The following is a 15,878-nucleotide window of genomic DNA, read 5'->3' on the forward strand; positions in this document are numbered from 1 at the left end:
GTATAACAATATATTGTTGGGTTTTAAATATATATGTAATATATTTAAAAATAACAAATGGAGAAGAGGAAATAGAGCTATATATAAGTAATGTTTCTGTATTTTACTAGAGTTAAGGTAGTAGAAATCTGAAGTAGATTTTGATACGGTAAGATTTATTGGGTAAGTTCTAGAGCAACCACTAGGTAAATAAATTTTCAAAGAGACATAGTAATTTTAAAAATTAAAACGTTATACCAAACTATATTCATTTCATGTTGTGTACACATAAACATAGAGAGTGGAATGAGAGACACTAGAGACTTGGAGGGGTGGGGAGGAGGGTGAAGGATAAGAAATTACTTGATGGGTGCAATGTATACTATTCTGCTGATGACCACACTAAAAGCCCAGACTTCGCCTCTATTGGATATGTCTGGGTAACAAAACTGCACTTGTACCCTCGAAACCTATAAAAATAATAAAATAAAATATATTCATGTCATGCAAAAGAAAGCAGAAATAAAAGGAATAAAGTATCAAAAAAGCATGAGACCGAAAACAAAAATGGCAGAGGTCAATCCAACTACAGATGCTCCTTGACTTATGATCAAGTTACATCCTGATAATAGTCAAATTAGTTGAAAATATTGTTTTTCCACTTAAAATGGGAACACATTCTAGTAAAGTCAGAAAAAATAGTTAAGTTGAACCTTTGTAAATCCTGAAAATACAAAGGGGTTTCAACCCAATAAACCCATTGAAAAGCTAAAAAATCATAAGTCAAACCATTGTAAGTCAGGAACCATCTGTATAGCAATAACAACAGGAAAAAGGGAATGATTTGAAAATCCAATCAAAAAGCAACAATTCTCAGGTTGTCGAAAGTGTGAAAGTCCAAACATGTGCTGTCTATAAGAGATAGATACAAACAGGTTGAAAATTTGAAAACAGAAAAAGATGTATCAGGCACATGGCACCTATAAGGCTGGAGTAGCTATCCTAATATCACACAAAATACACTTTAATACAAAAATTTTACTAATGATAAAAAGGGGAATTTTATCAATATAACAATAAAAGGGTCAATCTATAAAGGAGGCATAGCAATTCTAAGCATATGTTACAGAGCCTCAAAGTATGCATAGCAAAAACTGACAGAATTAAAAGAAAAAATACACAAGTCTACGATACTCATTGCAAACTGTAATAACCCATTTTCAATAATGGTTAGGACAACTGGGCAGAATATAAACATGGAAACAGAAGATATAGATGACACTCTAAAGCAACCAGATCTAAGAGATATAGACAGAACATTCCACTCGAAAACAGTGGAATAGGTATTCTTTAAAAGTACACATGAAACATTCCCCAGAATAAATTTAAAATGATTCTCTAACCACAGTGGAAATTACAAATCAGTAAGACAAAGGAATTTTGAGAATGCACAAACATGCACAAATTATATAACACATTCTAAAGTTAAAAAAAAAGTCAAAGAAGCAATAAGAAGGGAAATTAGAAAAAATGCTATGAGGTAAAAATGAAGACATACTGAAACTTATGGAACACAGATAAAGCAAAGCTTAGAGAGAGATTTGTAGCTGTAATAACCATATTAAAAAAATCTCAAATCAATAAACTAATTTTCCACCTTAAAACACTGGACAGGAGCAGCAATACAAACCTAAAGCAAGCAGAAAGCAGGAAGGAAAGCAGAAAGATTATAGAGTAAAAATTAATGAACTAGACAACAGAAAAATAGCTGATTTCTGGAAAAGATCAACAAAATATACAAACCTCTAACTAGACTGACATTGAAAAAAAAAAGAGAAGATTCAAATTACTAAACATAGGGATTAACAATGTATTACTAGTACTCTTACAGAAATAAAAATAATTACAAAGAATGGTATGAACAATGTATGTCAACAAATTATTTAACTTCAACAAAATGGAAAAATCTATAAAACAAAAACGACTAAAACCAACTCAAGAAGAAAAAGAAAAATCTGAAATGACCTACACAAGTAAAAAGATTGAAGTTGTAAATTTAAAACTCCCCATTACAGGTGGGATGCAGTGGCTCATGCCTGTAATCCTACCACTTTGGGAGGCCAAGGCAGGCAGATCACTTGAACTCAGGAGTTTGAGACCAGCCCAGGCAACATGGTGAAACTCCATCTCTACAAAAAAATTACAAAAAATTAGCTGCATGTGGTGGCATACACCTGTAGTCCCAGCTACTTGGGAGGCTGAGGTGGGAAAATTGCCTGAACCTGGGAAGTCAGGCTGCAGTGAGCCATGACTGCACCACTGCACACCAGCCTGGGTAATATAGTGAGGCTCTGTCTCAAAAAAGACAAAAAACAGACAAGAAAACTTCCCATTACAAAAACAAAAACAAAACCCAGGCCCATATGGCTCACTGGAGAATTTTATCAAACATTTAAAAAGAATTATCAATTACTCAAAAACTCCAGGAAAATAAGAAGAAACACTTGCCAGCTCATTCTATGATCCCAATACTACCCTAGTACCAAAATCAGACATGAAAAAACTACAGATCCATGTGTCATGATTACAGACCTACAAATCCTCAACAAAATACTAGCAAATTTCATCTAGTAGTATATAAAAAGGATTACATACAATGATCAAGTGGGATTTATACTAGTAATGCAAGTTTGGTTTATCATTTGAAAATCAATTAATACACCACACAAGCAGAAACGAAACAATAATCACATGATCATCTCAGTATACAGAGAAAAAACATTTAACACAATCCAATGCCTATCTTCTCTATAAAAACAATCAACAAACCAGGAATAGAGTTAAACTTCCTGAGCCTGATTAAAGGCATCTACAAAAAGTCCACCACTAACATCATACTAAATAATGAAAGGTACAATGATTTTACTCTAAGAACAAAAACAAGACAGGAATGCCCTCTTGCTGGTTACACATCATGCAGGAGATTCTAGTCAATAAAAGCAAGGGGAAGGGGAATTCAGATTGAAAAAAAAAAAAGTGAAACTATCTGTCTTTGCAGTTGACTGCTCATGCATATAGAAAATCTTAAAGAATCCACTAAAACGCTATTAAAACCAATCAAAGAGTTCAACAATGTTGTAGTGTGCAAGTTCACTAACAATAAAAAAATCATAAATGAAATTTAAAAAAGAATTCCGGCTGGACATAATGGCTCAAGCCTGTAATCCCAGCACTTTGGGATGCTGAGGTGGGTGGATCACCTGACGTCAGGAGGTTGAGACCAGCCCGGCCACCATGGTGAAACCCTGTCTCTACTAAAAATACAAAAAAGTTAGCCAGGCGTGGTGGCACGTGCCTGTAGTCCTAGCTACTTGGGAGGCTGAGACAGCAGAATCGCTTGAATCCCAGAAGCAGAGGTTGCAGTGAGCCAAGATCACACCATTGCACTCCACCCTGGGCAATAAGAGCAAAACTCTGTCTCAAAAAATAAATAAATAAGTAAATTCCATTTACAATAGCATCAAAAAGAATAAAATACTTATAACTTTAATCAAGGAAATACAGAGCTTATAGTGTGAAAACCACAAAACGATGGAAGAAATTAAAGACAGCCTAAATAAATGGAAAGGCACTGAATAGCGCTCATATGGTTAAGATGGCAATAACTGCCAAATTAATATCTAAATTCAACACAATCCCTACCAAAATCCCATCTGCCTTTTTGAAGAAACTAACAAGCTGGTCTAAAATTTTATGTGGAAATTTAGGGAACTGAATATAATCAAAACAATCTTAAAAAAGTAGAAAGTTAGAAGACATACACTTCTCAATTTGAAAATTTACTACAAAATTATAATAATCAAGATGGTATGATACTGGCATAGAGGTAAACATTTGAAATAAAATTGAGAATTCATAAATAAACACTACTATATATTATGTTCAGTTAATTTTCAACGATGCCAAGAAAATTTAATGCTGAAAAATCACCTTTTTGGCTGGTCGTGGCAGCTCACGCCTGTAATCCTAGCACTTTGGGAGGCTGAGGCAGGCAGATCACAAGGTCAGGAGTTCGAGCCTGGCCAATATGGTGAAACCCCATCTCTACTAAAAATACAAAAAAATTAGCCAAGTGTGGTGGCGCACGCCTGTAATCCCAGCTACTCGGGAGGCTGAGGCAGGAGAATTGCTTGAACCCGGGGGGCAGAGGTTGCAGTGAGCCAAGATTGCGCCATTGCACTCCAGCCTGCGTGACAGAGTGAGACTCTGTCTCAAAAAAAAAAAAGGAAAAAGAAAAATCACCTTTTCAAGAAATGATGCTGAGACAACTGAATATTTGTATGCAAAACAACCAAAATTATTCCTTTCCTCACACCATATACAAAAACTAATTGAAAATGTATCACAGGTCTACATTTAAAAGCCATTACTTAAAGAAAATATAGGAGTGGATCTTCATGCCCTAGGGATAGACAGAGCCCTTTTAGATAAAGTACCAAAAATACAAGCAACAAAAGAAAAAACAAATTAGACTTCATGGAATGAAAAACTCTTTTGCTACCAAGTACAAAGTAAAGACAATAAAATGACAACCCACAAATGGGAGAAAAATATTGGCTAATAATACATGTAATTAGTGACTGGTACACAGAATATGTAAAACACTCTTACAACTCAACAACAAAAGGACACATAACACAACTACATAATAAAAAAAGTAATTGATTTTTCTATATTAAGCTTCTATCCTCCAACTTGGCTACAAAGACAATAGTTTTGGGAGTTCTTTAGAATTTTCTCCTTAGGCAATCATGCCTGTACGAACACAGAAAGTTTTATTTCTTCCTTTCCCATCTGTATGCCTCTTATTTTGTTGTCTTATGGCATTACCTACAATTTCCAATGAGATGTTGAGTAAGAGTGAAGAGACAGGACATCTTGTTTCCTTATATCAGGGAGAAAGTATCCAGTGTCTCACCATTAAGTATGATCTTAGCAGTAGGTTTCTTGCAGACTTTTTTTTTATATCAAGTTGAGAAAGTTCCTCTCTATTCCTAGTTTGCTCAGTTTTATCATGAATGGGTGTTGGATTTTATCAAATGCTTCTTGTCCATCAATTGACATGATATGGTTTTCTTCTGTAGCCTGTTGATATGGCAGGTTACAGAATTGATTTTTTTTTTTTTTTTTTTTTGAGACAGAGTTGCCCAGTCTGAAGTGCAGTGATGCAATCTCAGCTCACTGCAACCTCTGCGTTCCAGGTTCTAAGCGATTCTCCTGCCTCAGCCTTCAGAGGAGCTGGGAATACAGGAGCGCTCCACCACGCCCAGCTTATTTGGTATTTTTAATAGAGACAGGGTTTTACCACGTTGGCCAGGCTGGTCTTGAACTCCTCACGTCAGGTGATCCATCCGCCTCAGCATCCCAAAGTGCTGGGATTACAGGCGTAAGCCACTGCACCCAGCCACATTAATTGATTTTCAAACTCTGACCAGCCTTGAGTGGTCATGGCATCTAATTATTTTTATACAATGTTGGATTCTACTTGGATTTTTGCATCTATATTCATGAGGGATATTAGTGTGTGGTTTTTCTTCTTCGCAAGGTCTTCATATGCTTTTAGGATTAGAGAAAAAATAGCCTTTTAAAAAGGTGTCAGGAAGGTTCCCTCTGCATCTCTTTTCTGAAAGACACTATAGAGAATTGGTATATTTCTTCCTTAAATGTTGCACAGAAATCACCAATGAAACCAAAAAAGTCTGATAATTTATTTTCTTTCTTTCTTTTCTGAAAGCTTTATGGATTCAATTTATTTAACTGATATTGGTCCATTTGAATGGTTTATTTCTTCTGTGTAAGTCTTGGTAGTTTGTGTATTTCAAGGAATTACCCATTTCACCTAAGTCATGGGTTCAGAAGAAGCCAGGAATAAAGGCTTCCTGTACCAAAACCATCTAATTGCATTACAAATGCAAAAAATAGTATCAATGAAGGACCCCCTTCAATGCAGGAGGAAGTCTTGACCTTAATTGCTTTGGAAAGAGATAGAAGTCTGTGAGACTAAAGGCAAGTCTGCACATAAGTACTATATTTTAGTTGATAAAATTATAAAATTATTTTCCACATGGGTATGATTAACAATTCTGACAGTGCTACACATGTATACAGGGAAAGAATAATGAAGGTAAATGGAAGGCCAGGCTTGGTGGCTCACATCTTTAATCCCAGCACTTTGGGAGGCCGAGGTGGGTGGATTACCTAAAAGATCACAAGTTCGAGACCAGCCTGTCCAACATGGCAAAATCCCATCTCTACTAAAAACACAAAAATTGGCTGGGTGTGGTGGTAAGCACCCATAGCCCCAGCTACTTGGGAAGCTGAAGCAGGAGAAATACTTGAACCCAGGAGGCGGAGGTTGCCATGAGCCGAGATCACACCACTGCACTCCAACCTGAGTGACAGAGCGAGACTCCATCTCAAAAAAAAAAAAAAAAAAGAAAGAAACTAAATGGATGATGGATGGTTAGAGCCATATTTCTTACTTATTTCTTACTGTTGGGTATGGTAATTTACAGTGAAGCAAGGGAAGAAAGCTAGAATGACCCATGTGGTAATGAAGAGTTGAAGGTGTAAGTATAAACACGTTTAGCTTAAGAGAGATACAGATGGTTACATGTAGAACTATTTATAAGTAAGTATATTACATGGTTTATGCACATGTATATTTCCCCGTTCTGCGAGCTGAGACGGCCACACCCTACTGCTGTAAGCAGACTATTAGCCCCTATCTCAGTTTCTAATACCATTGTCAAATAAAAGGAATCAGGGTTACCTGAAAAATAGTGGCTGATTTCAGAAAGGAAATACATAAGATGAGCCTGCACCATCTTGTAGTGACAGAAAGAAAGTTCTCTAAAAAACAACGGCAACAAAATTCATAAATCTCCACTTCTTACGTGTGAGTTGTGTAGAGTAACATTGTTCCAATGTGTACAGTATGGAAAATAGGAAAAAGGTGTAACTTTATAGCGGACAAACTGTATGTTTGCCAACACTTTTAAGGCCAACATCAAAAGTCATAAAACATGGTGACAGTATGCATGCTTGATATAATGTGACAAAAAAGGTACTTTACCACTGTGGCCTTTTTCCCCAAAACCTATAATCCCAGTCTTATCTTGAGAAAAACATTAGACACATTCCAAGAAATGGAATTTATATATACCTCACCAGGACTCCTCCAAACTGTCAAGGTCATCCAAAACAAGGAAAGTCTGGGAAACCACCATAGCCAAGAGGAGCCTAAAGAGACATAACAACTAAATGTAATATGGTGCCCTGGAAGGGATCCTGGAACAAAGAAGGACATTAGGTAAAAATCAGCAGACCCTAAATAAAAATATGGACTTTAGTCAATAATCATGTACCAATGTTGTTCAACAGCTGTTGCAAACATACCATCCTAATATGTTAATAACAGCAGAAACTGGGTAAATGGCAATTCTCTCTACTACCTCCCCAATTTTCTATAAGTCATGAAATAAAGTGAATGTTTTAAATAGACAAAGGAGACACAGAAATAGCCAACGAGTGCATAAAAAGATGTTCAACATCAGGCCAGAAGCAGCGGCTCACGCCTGTAATCCCAACACTTTGGGAGGCCGAGGCGGGTGGATCATGAGGTCAGGAGTTCAAGACCAGCCTGGCCAACATGATGAAACCCCATCTCTACCAAAAATACAAAAATTAGCTGGGTGTGGTGGTGGGCACCTGTAATCCCAGCTACTCAGGAGGCTGAGGCAGAGAATTGCTTGAATCCAGGAGACAGAGCCTGCAGTGAGCCGAGATCGCGCCACTGCACTCCAGCCTGGGCAACAGAACGAGAGTCCATATCAAAAAGAAAAAAAAAAAAAAAGACGTTCAACATCATTAGCCATTAGGAAATGCAAAAAACCACAATGAGATACCTCTTTACAACTACTGGATTGGTATAATAAATAATAATAATAATATTAATAAAAAGTGTTGGCAAACTGGAGAAACTGGAAAATTCATGCATTGCTGGCAGGATTGTAAAGTATTGTGGCTGTTATGAAAAACAATCGGGCAGTTCCCAAGAAAGTTAAACACAGAGACACCACATAACCAGCATTCTACTTCTAGGTATATATCTGAAATGACTGAAAATACATGTCCATGTGAAAACTTATACATGAACAATTACAGCAGAATTATTCATAATAGTCAAGAAGTAGAACTAAAACCAAATGTCCATCCACTGACAAATGGATACATAAAATGTAGTATATATCTATACACCATGTTATATGGCTATAAAAAACAAGTGAAATATTGATACGTGCTACAACATGGATGAACCTTTATGTTATGCTAAGAAAAAGTAGCCAGGCAGAAAAAGTCACATACAGTTCCATTTTTATGAAATATTTAGATTAGGCAAATCCACAGAGACAGAAAATTCAATTTTGGTTGCCAAGGGCTACAGGAAAGGGGAAAGAGAAAGTAATTGCTAACAGATATTGGCTTTGTTTCAGGGATGATGACAATATTCTAAGAAACATTGTCAGCTGGGCGCGGTGCCTCACGCCTATAATCCCGGCACTTTGGGAGGCCTATGCAGGCAGATCGCTTGAGGTCAGGAGTTCCAGACCAGCCTGGCCAACATGGTGAAACCCTGTCTCTACTAAAAACACAAAAAATTATCTGGGTGTAGAGGTACATGCCTGCAATCCCAGCTACTCGGGAGGCTGAGGCAGGAGAATCGCTTGAACCCAGGAGGTGGAAGTTGCAGTGAGCCAAGATCGTGCCACTGTACTCCAGCCTGAGCGACAGAGTAAGATTCTGCCTCAAAAAAACAATTGTCGGCCAGGTGCGGTGGCTCACACCTGTAATCTCAGCACTTTGGGAGGCTGAGGCACATGGATATTCTGAGGTCAGGAGTTTGAGACCAGCCTGGCCAACATGGTGAAAATATAAAATCAGCTGGGTGAGGGGGCATGCGCCTGTAATCCCAGCTACTCAGGAGGCTGTGTAATCCCAGCTACTCAGGAGACTGGGGCAGGAGAATTGGCTTGAATCCGGGAGGCAGAGGTTGCAGTGAGCTGAGATCGCGCCACTGCACTCCAGCCTGGGCGACAGAGCAAGACTCCATCTTAAAAAAAGTAAAAAAAAATTGTCAGGAAGGTTGCACAATCCTGCAAATACACTAACAGTGATTGATTTATACACGTAAAATTGGTGAAGAGTACAGTATGTGAATTATATCTCATATAATTCTCAAGAAAATTGTTTCTTATTTACCTGTTTCGTGGTGTATAAATAACACAACTGATATGCATTGTTCTTACAGCCAACCACCTAATTTTTTTTAGTAATTTAAATCACTTCTGTGTAACACTTACTTTTGCTTGTACAGATAATCAAATCGTCTGCATACAAAATGACAATTTGCCTTCCCAAACTTTATGTTTTATTATTTTTTTCTTGTCTATGTAATGGACAGTAGATCCTCTATGAGATTCAGTAAAACTGCTGATACAAGAGATCCAGCAACTCTCATATAGAAAGTGTGCTGTGATTTTTCAACAAATAGTGTACAATATGTTTTTGTCCATTACCTTTATTTTATTTTTTGAGACGGAGTCTCGCTCTACTGCCAGGCTGGAGTGCTGTGGCGCCATCTTGGCTTACTGCAACCTCCGCCTCCCGGGTTCAAGCAATTCTCCTGCCTCAGCCTCCCGAGTGGCTGGGACTATAGGCGCACACCATCATGTCCAGCTAATTTTTTGTATTTTAGTAGAGACGGGGTTTCACCATGTTGGCCAGGATGGTCTCCATTCTCCTGACCTCGTGATCTGCCCACCTCAGCCTCCCAAAGTGCTGGGATTACAGGCATGAGCCACTGCACCCGGGCTGTCTATTATCTTTATTAAAGATTAAGATGCTGAATTATTTATAGTTGGTAGGCAATTTACAAAACTTTTTATTTGAAGACAATTCTTTTTTTCTTCTTTCTTTCTTCTTTTCTTTCTTTTTTTTTTTTTTTGAGGCAAGTTCTCACTCTGTCACCCAGGCTGGAGTCAAATGGTGCCATCAAAGCTTACTGCAGCCTTGACCTCCTGGGCTCAAGCAATCCTCCCACCTCAGCCTCCCAAGTAGCTGGGACCACAGGCATGCACCAGCACACCTGACTAATGTCTTTACTTTTTGTAGAGATGGGGTTTCACCATGTTGCCCAGGTTGGTCTCAAACTCCTGAGCTCAAGTGATCCACCCACCTTGGCTTCCCAAAGTGTTGAGATTACAGGCATGTACCACTGCACCCAGCCTGGAGACAATTCTTAAATTGACATGCAGCTGGAAGAGATAATGAGAAGATTCTGTATACCCCTCATCCAGTTTTCTCCATGGTAAAAATTTGCAGAACTATAGTCCAATATCAGCCAAGAACTGACATTGATTCATTCAATCAACCTTATTCAGATTTCACAAGTTTCACATGCCTTAGTTGTGTATATTTAGTTTTATAAATTTTGCCACATGTATAGATTTTTGTGAAAATCACAACACTGGGGATACAGAACAGTCCCATCACCAGGATCCCACACACGGTAACTACAGCCATCTCCCACCCTCTCTGCCTTCCTAACGCTGGCAACCACGAACCTGTTCTCCATCCCTATGCTGTCATTTCAAAACTGTTACACAAATAACAGATCATGAGGTATTATGATAAACAGCCTAACTGCCTTTGTGATAATTGGCTGATAATAGATTTCAAATCCCACCCATCTCCCTTCTTACCCTACATTTGGGCAAGCCAATAATAAAGCCTAGGTGGTCTCTCCCTCAATGCCAGTAGGAAACTCAAACCACACAAACTCCATCCTTTTTGTGTGTGCTCACCCCACCCCAAATTCCTAATGACAAGCAACCATTCTTCTCCCTTCTTTCTCAATCCACATTTAGACCTGCTTAGGAGCCTTCTCTGGTCTCCCTAGAAACCTGTCTCTATAAGTAATAAACTCTTTTTTACACTCTTGGTATCATTACCAGTTTTGATATCTAAACCAAACACAGGGGGTAAGAGGGTTCATCCCAACTCTGTGGGGTGGACCAGAACCAACATGTAAATTTTTGAGATGGGGTTTTTTAAAACTCAGCTTAATCTCTTGAGATTCATCCATAATGTTACATGTATTGGTCATTCATTCCATTTTAATGCTGGGTAACACTTCATGGTATGGACACACCACACATTATTTATCCATTCAAGAAGATCTGGATTATTCAGGTTTGGGCTATTACCCATAAAACTGCTGTGGAATTTTTTTGATGGAACACTAAGTTTTTATTTCTCAAGGATAAATGTCTAACAGTGCAACTAGTGGTTCACATGCTAAGTTTGTTTTTAGTTTTAAATGGAACTGACAAACTACTTTCTAGAATGACTGTAGATTTTATATACCATCAAAAATGTATGAATAATTCAGTTTAAATCTTCACCAGCACTTGTATTATCACTTTTATAAGGCAGGTCAAATAAGAGCATGATAAAAACATCTTTCATTATGACGTGTCTGGGTATAAGTCTCTTTGCATTTATCCTCCTATGAGTTTGTTGAGCTTCTTGGATGAATATATTAGTGTTCTTCAACAAATTATGGGTGTTTCTGTGAATTCTTCAAAAAATTTTTCTTTCCCTTTCTGTTCTCTCATATTGATACTCCCATTTGTATATGCTGATGCACCTAATGATATCCATTTCCCAAGGTTTTGTTCATTCTTCATTATTTTACTGGCTCTTCCTCAAATTACACAATATACATTGATCTGCACCAGACAACCCAGTTTCTGCCAACTTAAATGACAGTTATTATTGTGTTGCCTGTTGATAGTCCTGTGCATGGGTCACATTTTTCCTGTTTCTTTGCATATCTCATTTTGTTGTTGTTCTTGAATGGACAACTGGGCCATTCAGTTAACAGTGTTGAGTGACATAATCAAATGGTGGAGTACACAGCTCCAAACTGTCTCCACACAGAAACACCAAAAAACAAGAACTATAAAAACCAACCTTGTTAGAACTCTGGAAAACAATTAAAGGTTTACAGTAACCAAGTGAATGCTAAATCAGGAAAAAGGCGACTTCAAATGGTGGGAAAGTTTTGTGGCATTTTTACTTTACAAGAGATCCTCATTAATATTAGGAGCCGATATCTCCTCAGAAATCAATTGAAGGCCTGAAGACAGATGGATGACACATATAAATCCTGAAAGAAAAAAACTATCATCTGAGAATTCTCTAGCTGGTAAAACTGTCCTTCAAAATGAAAGAGAAATGAAGATAATCCCAGATAAACAAATTCTGAGAGAGTTTGTTACTACTAGGCCTGCTATACAGGAAACACTAAAAGGTGTCTCTCAAGATGAAATAAAAAGAAACTAGACTCAAATCTGGAGGAAAAAATAAAGATTTCCAATAAAGTTAACTATATAGACAAATACAAAAGCCAGGGTCATTATATGTTTGCTTTGTAACTCCATTTTTTTACTTCCTGCAAGACTTAAAAGACAAATGGATGGCCGGGCACGGTGGCTCACGCTTGTAATCCCAGCACTTTGGGAGGCCGAGGCAGGCGGATCACGAGGTCAGGAGATCGAGACCACGGTGAAACCCCGTCTCTACTAAAAATACAAAAAATTAGCCGGGCGTAGTGGCGGGCGCCTGTAGTCCCAGCTACTCAGAGAGGCTGAGGCAGGAGAATGGCGTGAACCCGGGAGGCGGAGCTTGCAGTGAGCCGAGATCGCGCCACTACACTCCAGCCTGGGTGACAGAGCGAGACTCCGTCTCAAAAAAAAAAAAAAAAAGACAAATGGATAAGAACTAAATGTAAATTTACATTATGGGCACACAATGTATACAGATGTAATCTGTGACAGCATAAAGGGGATGAGTAAGGTGCTAGGTAGAAGCCAGGTTTTCATACGATATTGAAGTTACGAGAGAATCAATTTAAACTAGATTGTCATGAATTTAGAATGTGAAAGTAATCCCCATGGTTAACTACAAAGACAATAATATCTAAAAAAATATACACAGAAGGAAATGAGAAGGGAATAAATATAAAAATCAGGCCAGGCGTGGTGGGCTCATGCCTGTAATCTCAGCACTTTGGGAGGCTTAGACGGGTGGATCACTTGAAGCCAGGAGTTCAAGACCAGCCTGGCCAACATGGCAAAATACCATCTCTACTAAAGACACAAAACTTAGCTGGGTGTGGTGGCACGTGCCCGTAGTCCCAGGTACTTGGGAGGCTGAGGCATGAGAATTGCTTGAACCCAGGAGGAGGAGGTTGCAGTGAACCAAGATCATACCACTACACTCTGGCCTGGGCACCAGAGCAAGACTTTGGTCTTGAAAAAAAAAAAAAAATGAAACACAAAGAAGGCAGTAATAAAGGGAATATGGGACCAAAGAAGGTATACAACATACAGAAAACAAAATACAATATGGCAGAAGTGCTTCCTTGTTGGTGATTACTTTAAATGATAATTGCTTGAACTCACCAATCAGAAGACAGAGCCTGGCAGAATGGATTTATTTATTTTTTAGACAGGGTCTTGCTCTGTCATCCAGGCTGGAGTGCAGTGGCACAAACAGGACTCACTGCACCCTTGACTTCCTGGGCTCTAGGGATCCTCCTGCCTCAGCCTCCCAAGTAGCTGGAACCAAAAGCGCACACCACCACACCCAACTATTTTATTTTTTATTTTTTTTGTAGAAACGGAGTCTCACTTTGTAGACCAGGCTGGTCTCCAACTCCTGGGCTCAAGAGATCTACCCAAAGTGCTGGGATTACAGGTGTCAACCACCCAGCTTCAGAATAGATTTTTTAAAAACATGATCAAACTACACATTGTCCAAAACAAACTGACTTAAAATCCAAAGACACAAATAAATTAAAACTGAAAGGCTGATAAAAGATATTCCATGAAAATAGCCACCAAAAGAGAACTGGGGTGGCTATACTAATTTCACTCAAAATAGATTAAGTCATAAGCTGTTACAAGAGACAAAGAAGAATACTATATATGAATAAAGGGTCTTTCCATCAATAAGATATAAAAATTATAACTATATATCTACCAAGCAACATCCTGAAACATGTAAAGCAAACACTGACAGAATGCAAGGGAGAAAATGACAGTTCTTACAGTTAATAGTTTTAGACTGAGGCTGGGCATGGTGGATAGCACCTGTAATCCCAGAGGTTTGGGAAGCCAAAGTGGATCACTTGATGTCAGGAGTCCAAGACCAGCATGAGCAACATAGTGAGACCCTGTTTCCACCAAAAAAAAAAAAAAAAAAAAAGATAGCTGGGCATAGTGGGCATGGTAGTATACAGCTGTAACCCCACCCCCTCAGGAGGATGAGTGGGGAGGATCACTTGAGCCTGGGAGTTCGAGGCTGCACTGAGCCATAACTGTGCCACTGCACTCCAGCCTGGGCAACAGAGTGAGACTCTGTCTCTTAAAAAAATACAAATGCAAATGAATAAGTGAATGAATGAATGATGCATATGAATACACATACAAAGCTACACAAACACATACACACACACACAAATACCAGTAAAATATATTTAATGGTATATTAAGAGGAGTATACACCATGACCAAGTGACCAAGGCGGACTTATCCTGGAAATGCCTGTGTGGTTCAACATAAGAAAATCGATGTAAAAAAAAAAAAAAAAAAAAAAGAAAAGAAAATGAATGCAATACACTCATTAATAAAACAAGTAAAAAAGGGACACGATCATCTCAGTTCATGCAGGAAAGGCAGTTGACAAAATCCAACCCCCTTTCAGGATAAATACATTCAGAAAACACAAAACAGAATAGAACTTCTTCAACATGATACACGGCACATATAGAAAATTCACAGCTTTACATCATATTCACTGATGAAAGAAAGCTTTCCTCTTAACATCAGGAAGAAGACAAAAATACCCACTTTTGCCGGTGCTATTTAACACTGCAGTAGAAGTTCCAGCCAAACAAGAAAAAGAAAGAAAGGCATCCATTGCAAAGGAAGACATAAAACTATGTCTACTCACAGGTGACACAATCCTAAAGATAGATCATAAAGAAACTACAAGAAAGATGCTATAGCTAATGAATGAATTCTGCGAAGTTGCAGAATACATCAAGACACAAAAATCAGTTGTGTTGCTACACACCTGAAAAGAACAATCTGAAAAGAAAAGTAAGAAAACAATTCTATCTATAGCACCACCTAAAAGAATAAAATACTATCTAGAAATAAAGTTAACCAAGAAGGTGCAAGACTTCTATACTGAAAACTACAAAATATTGATGAAAAATATTAAAGAAGGTGTAAATAAAGGAAACAGTATCTCATGTTCACAGTTAGACAGATGTCATATTGTTAAAAGGATAATACCATCCAAAATGATCTACAGATTTACCACAATCCCTATCAAAATTCCATCAGCATTTTTACCAAAATAAAAAGCTGATCCTTAAAGTCGCATGGAATTATAAGGGCCCTGAATAGCCAAAACAATTTTTAAAAAGAACAAAGTCAGAGGACTCAAAATGTCCAATTTCACAACTTATTAGAAAGCTACAATAATCCAAACAGTGTGGTCATGTCATAGGTGCAGACATACAGACAGATGGAATACAAGTGAGAGCCCAAAAATACACTACCTATGGTCAATTGATTTTTGACAACGGTGTCAATTCTATTCACTGCGAGAAAGAAAAGCCTTTTCTTTCAGTTGATGCAGGCCACATATTGTCATGCTACTGACATGAAATGTAACAGTCATACTCACAGACAAAATAGATT

General features: G+C 38.1%; 1 protein-coding gene across 4 annotated transcripts in view; it reads right to left on the minus strand.

Annotated features, from left to right (window-relative positions):
• The window catches only part of LOC116461437 (zinc finger protein 33B), a 47,758-nt gene that overhangs the window by 16,490 nt on the left and 15,390 nt on the right, over nucleotides 1-15,878 (minus strand). The window contains exon 5 of one of the 4 annotated variants that reach the window (XM_058436524.1): nucleotides 2,088-2,168. The exons of 2 other annotated variants lie outside the window; for them this stretch is intronic. In XM_058436524.1, the coding sequence (XP_058292507.1) occupies nucleotides 2,088-2,168 (81 nt within the window). Of the gene's footprint in view, nucleotides 1-2,087; nucleotides 2,169-7,204; nucleotides 7,255-15,878 lie in introns of those variants that run through there. One more of the 4 variants, XM_058436525.1, reaches the window with a different exon arrangement.

This window comes from Hylobates moloch, unplaced genomic scaffold (genome assembly GCF_009828535.3).
Source record: "Hylobates moloch isolate HMO894 unplaced genomic scaffold, HMol_V3 SCAFFOLD_3, whole genome shotgun sequence".
Classification (NCBI taxonomy): Eukaryota; Metazoa; Chordata; class Mammalia; order Primates; family Hylobatidae; genus Hylobates; species Hylobates moloch.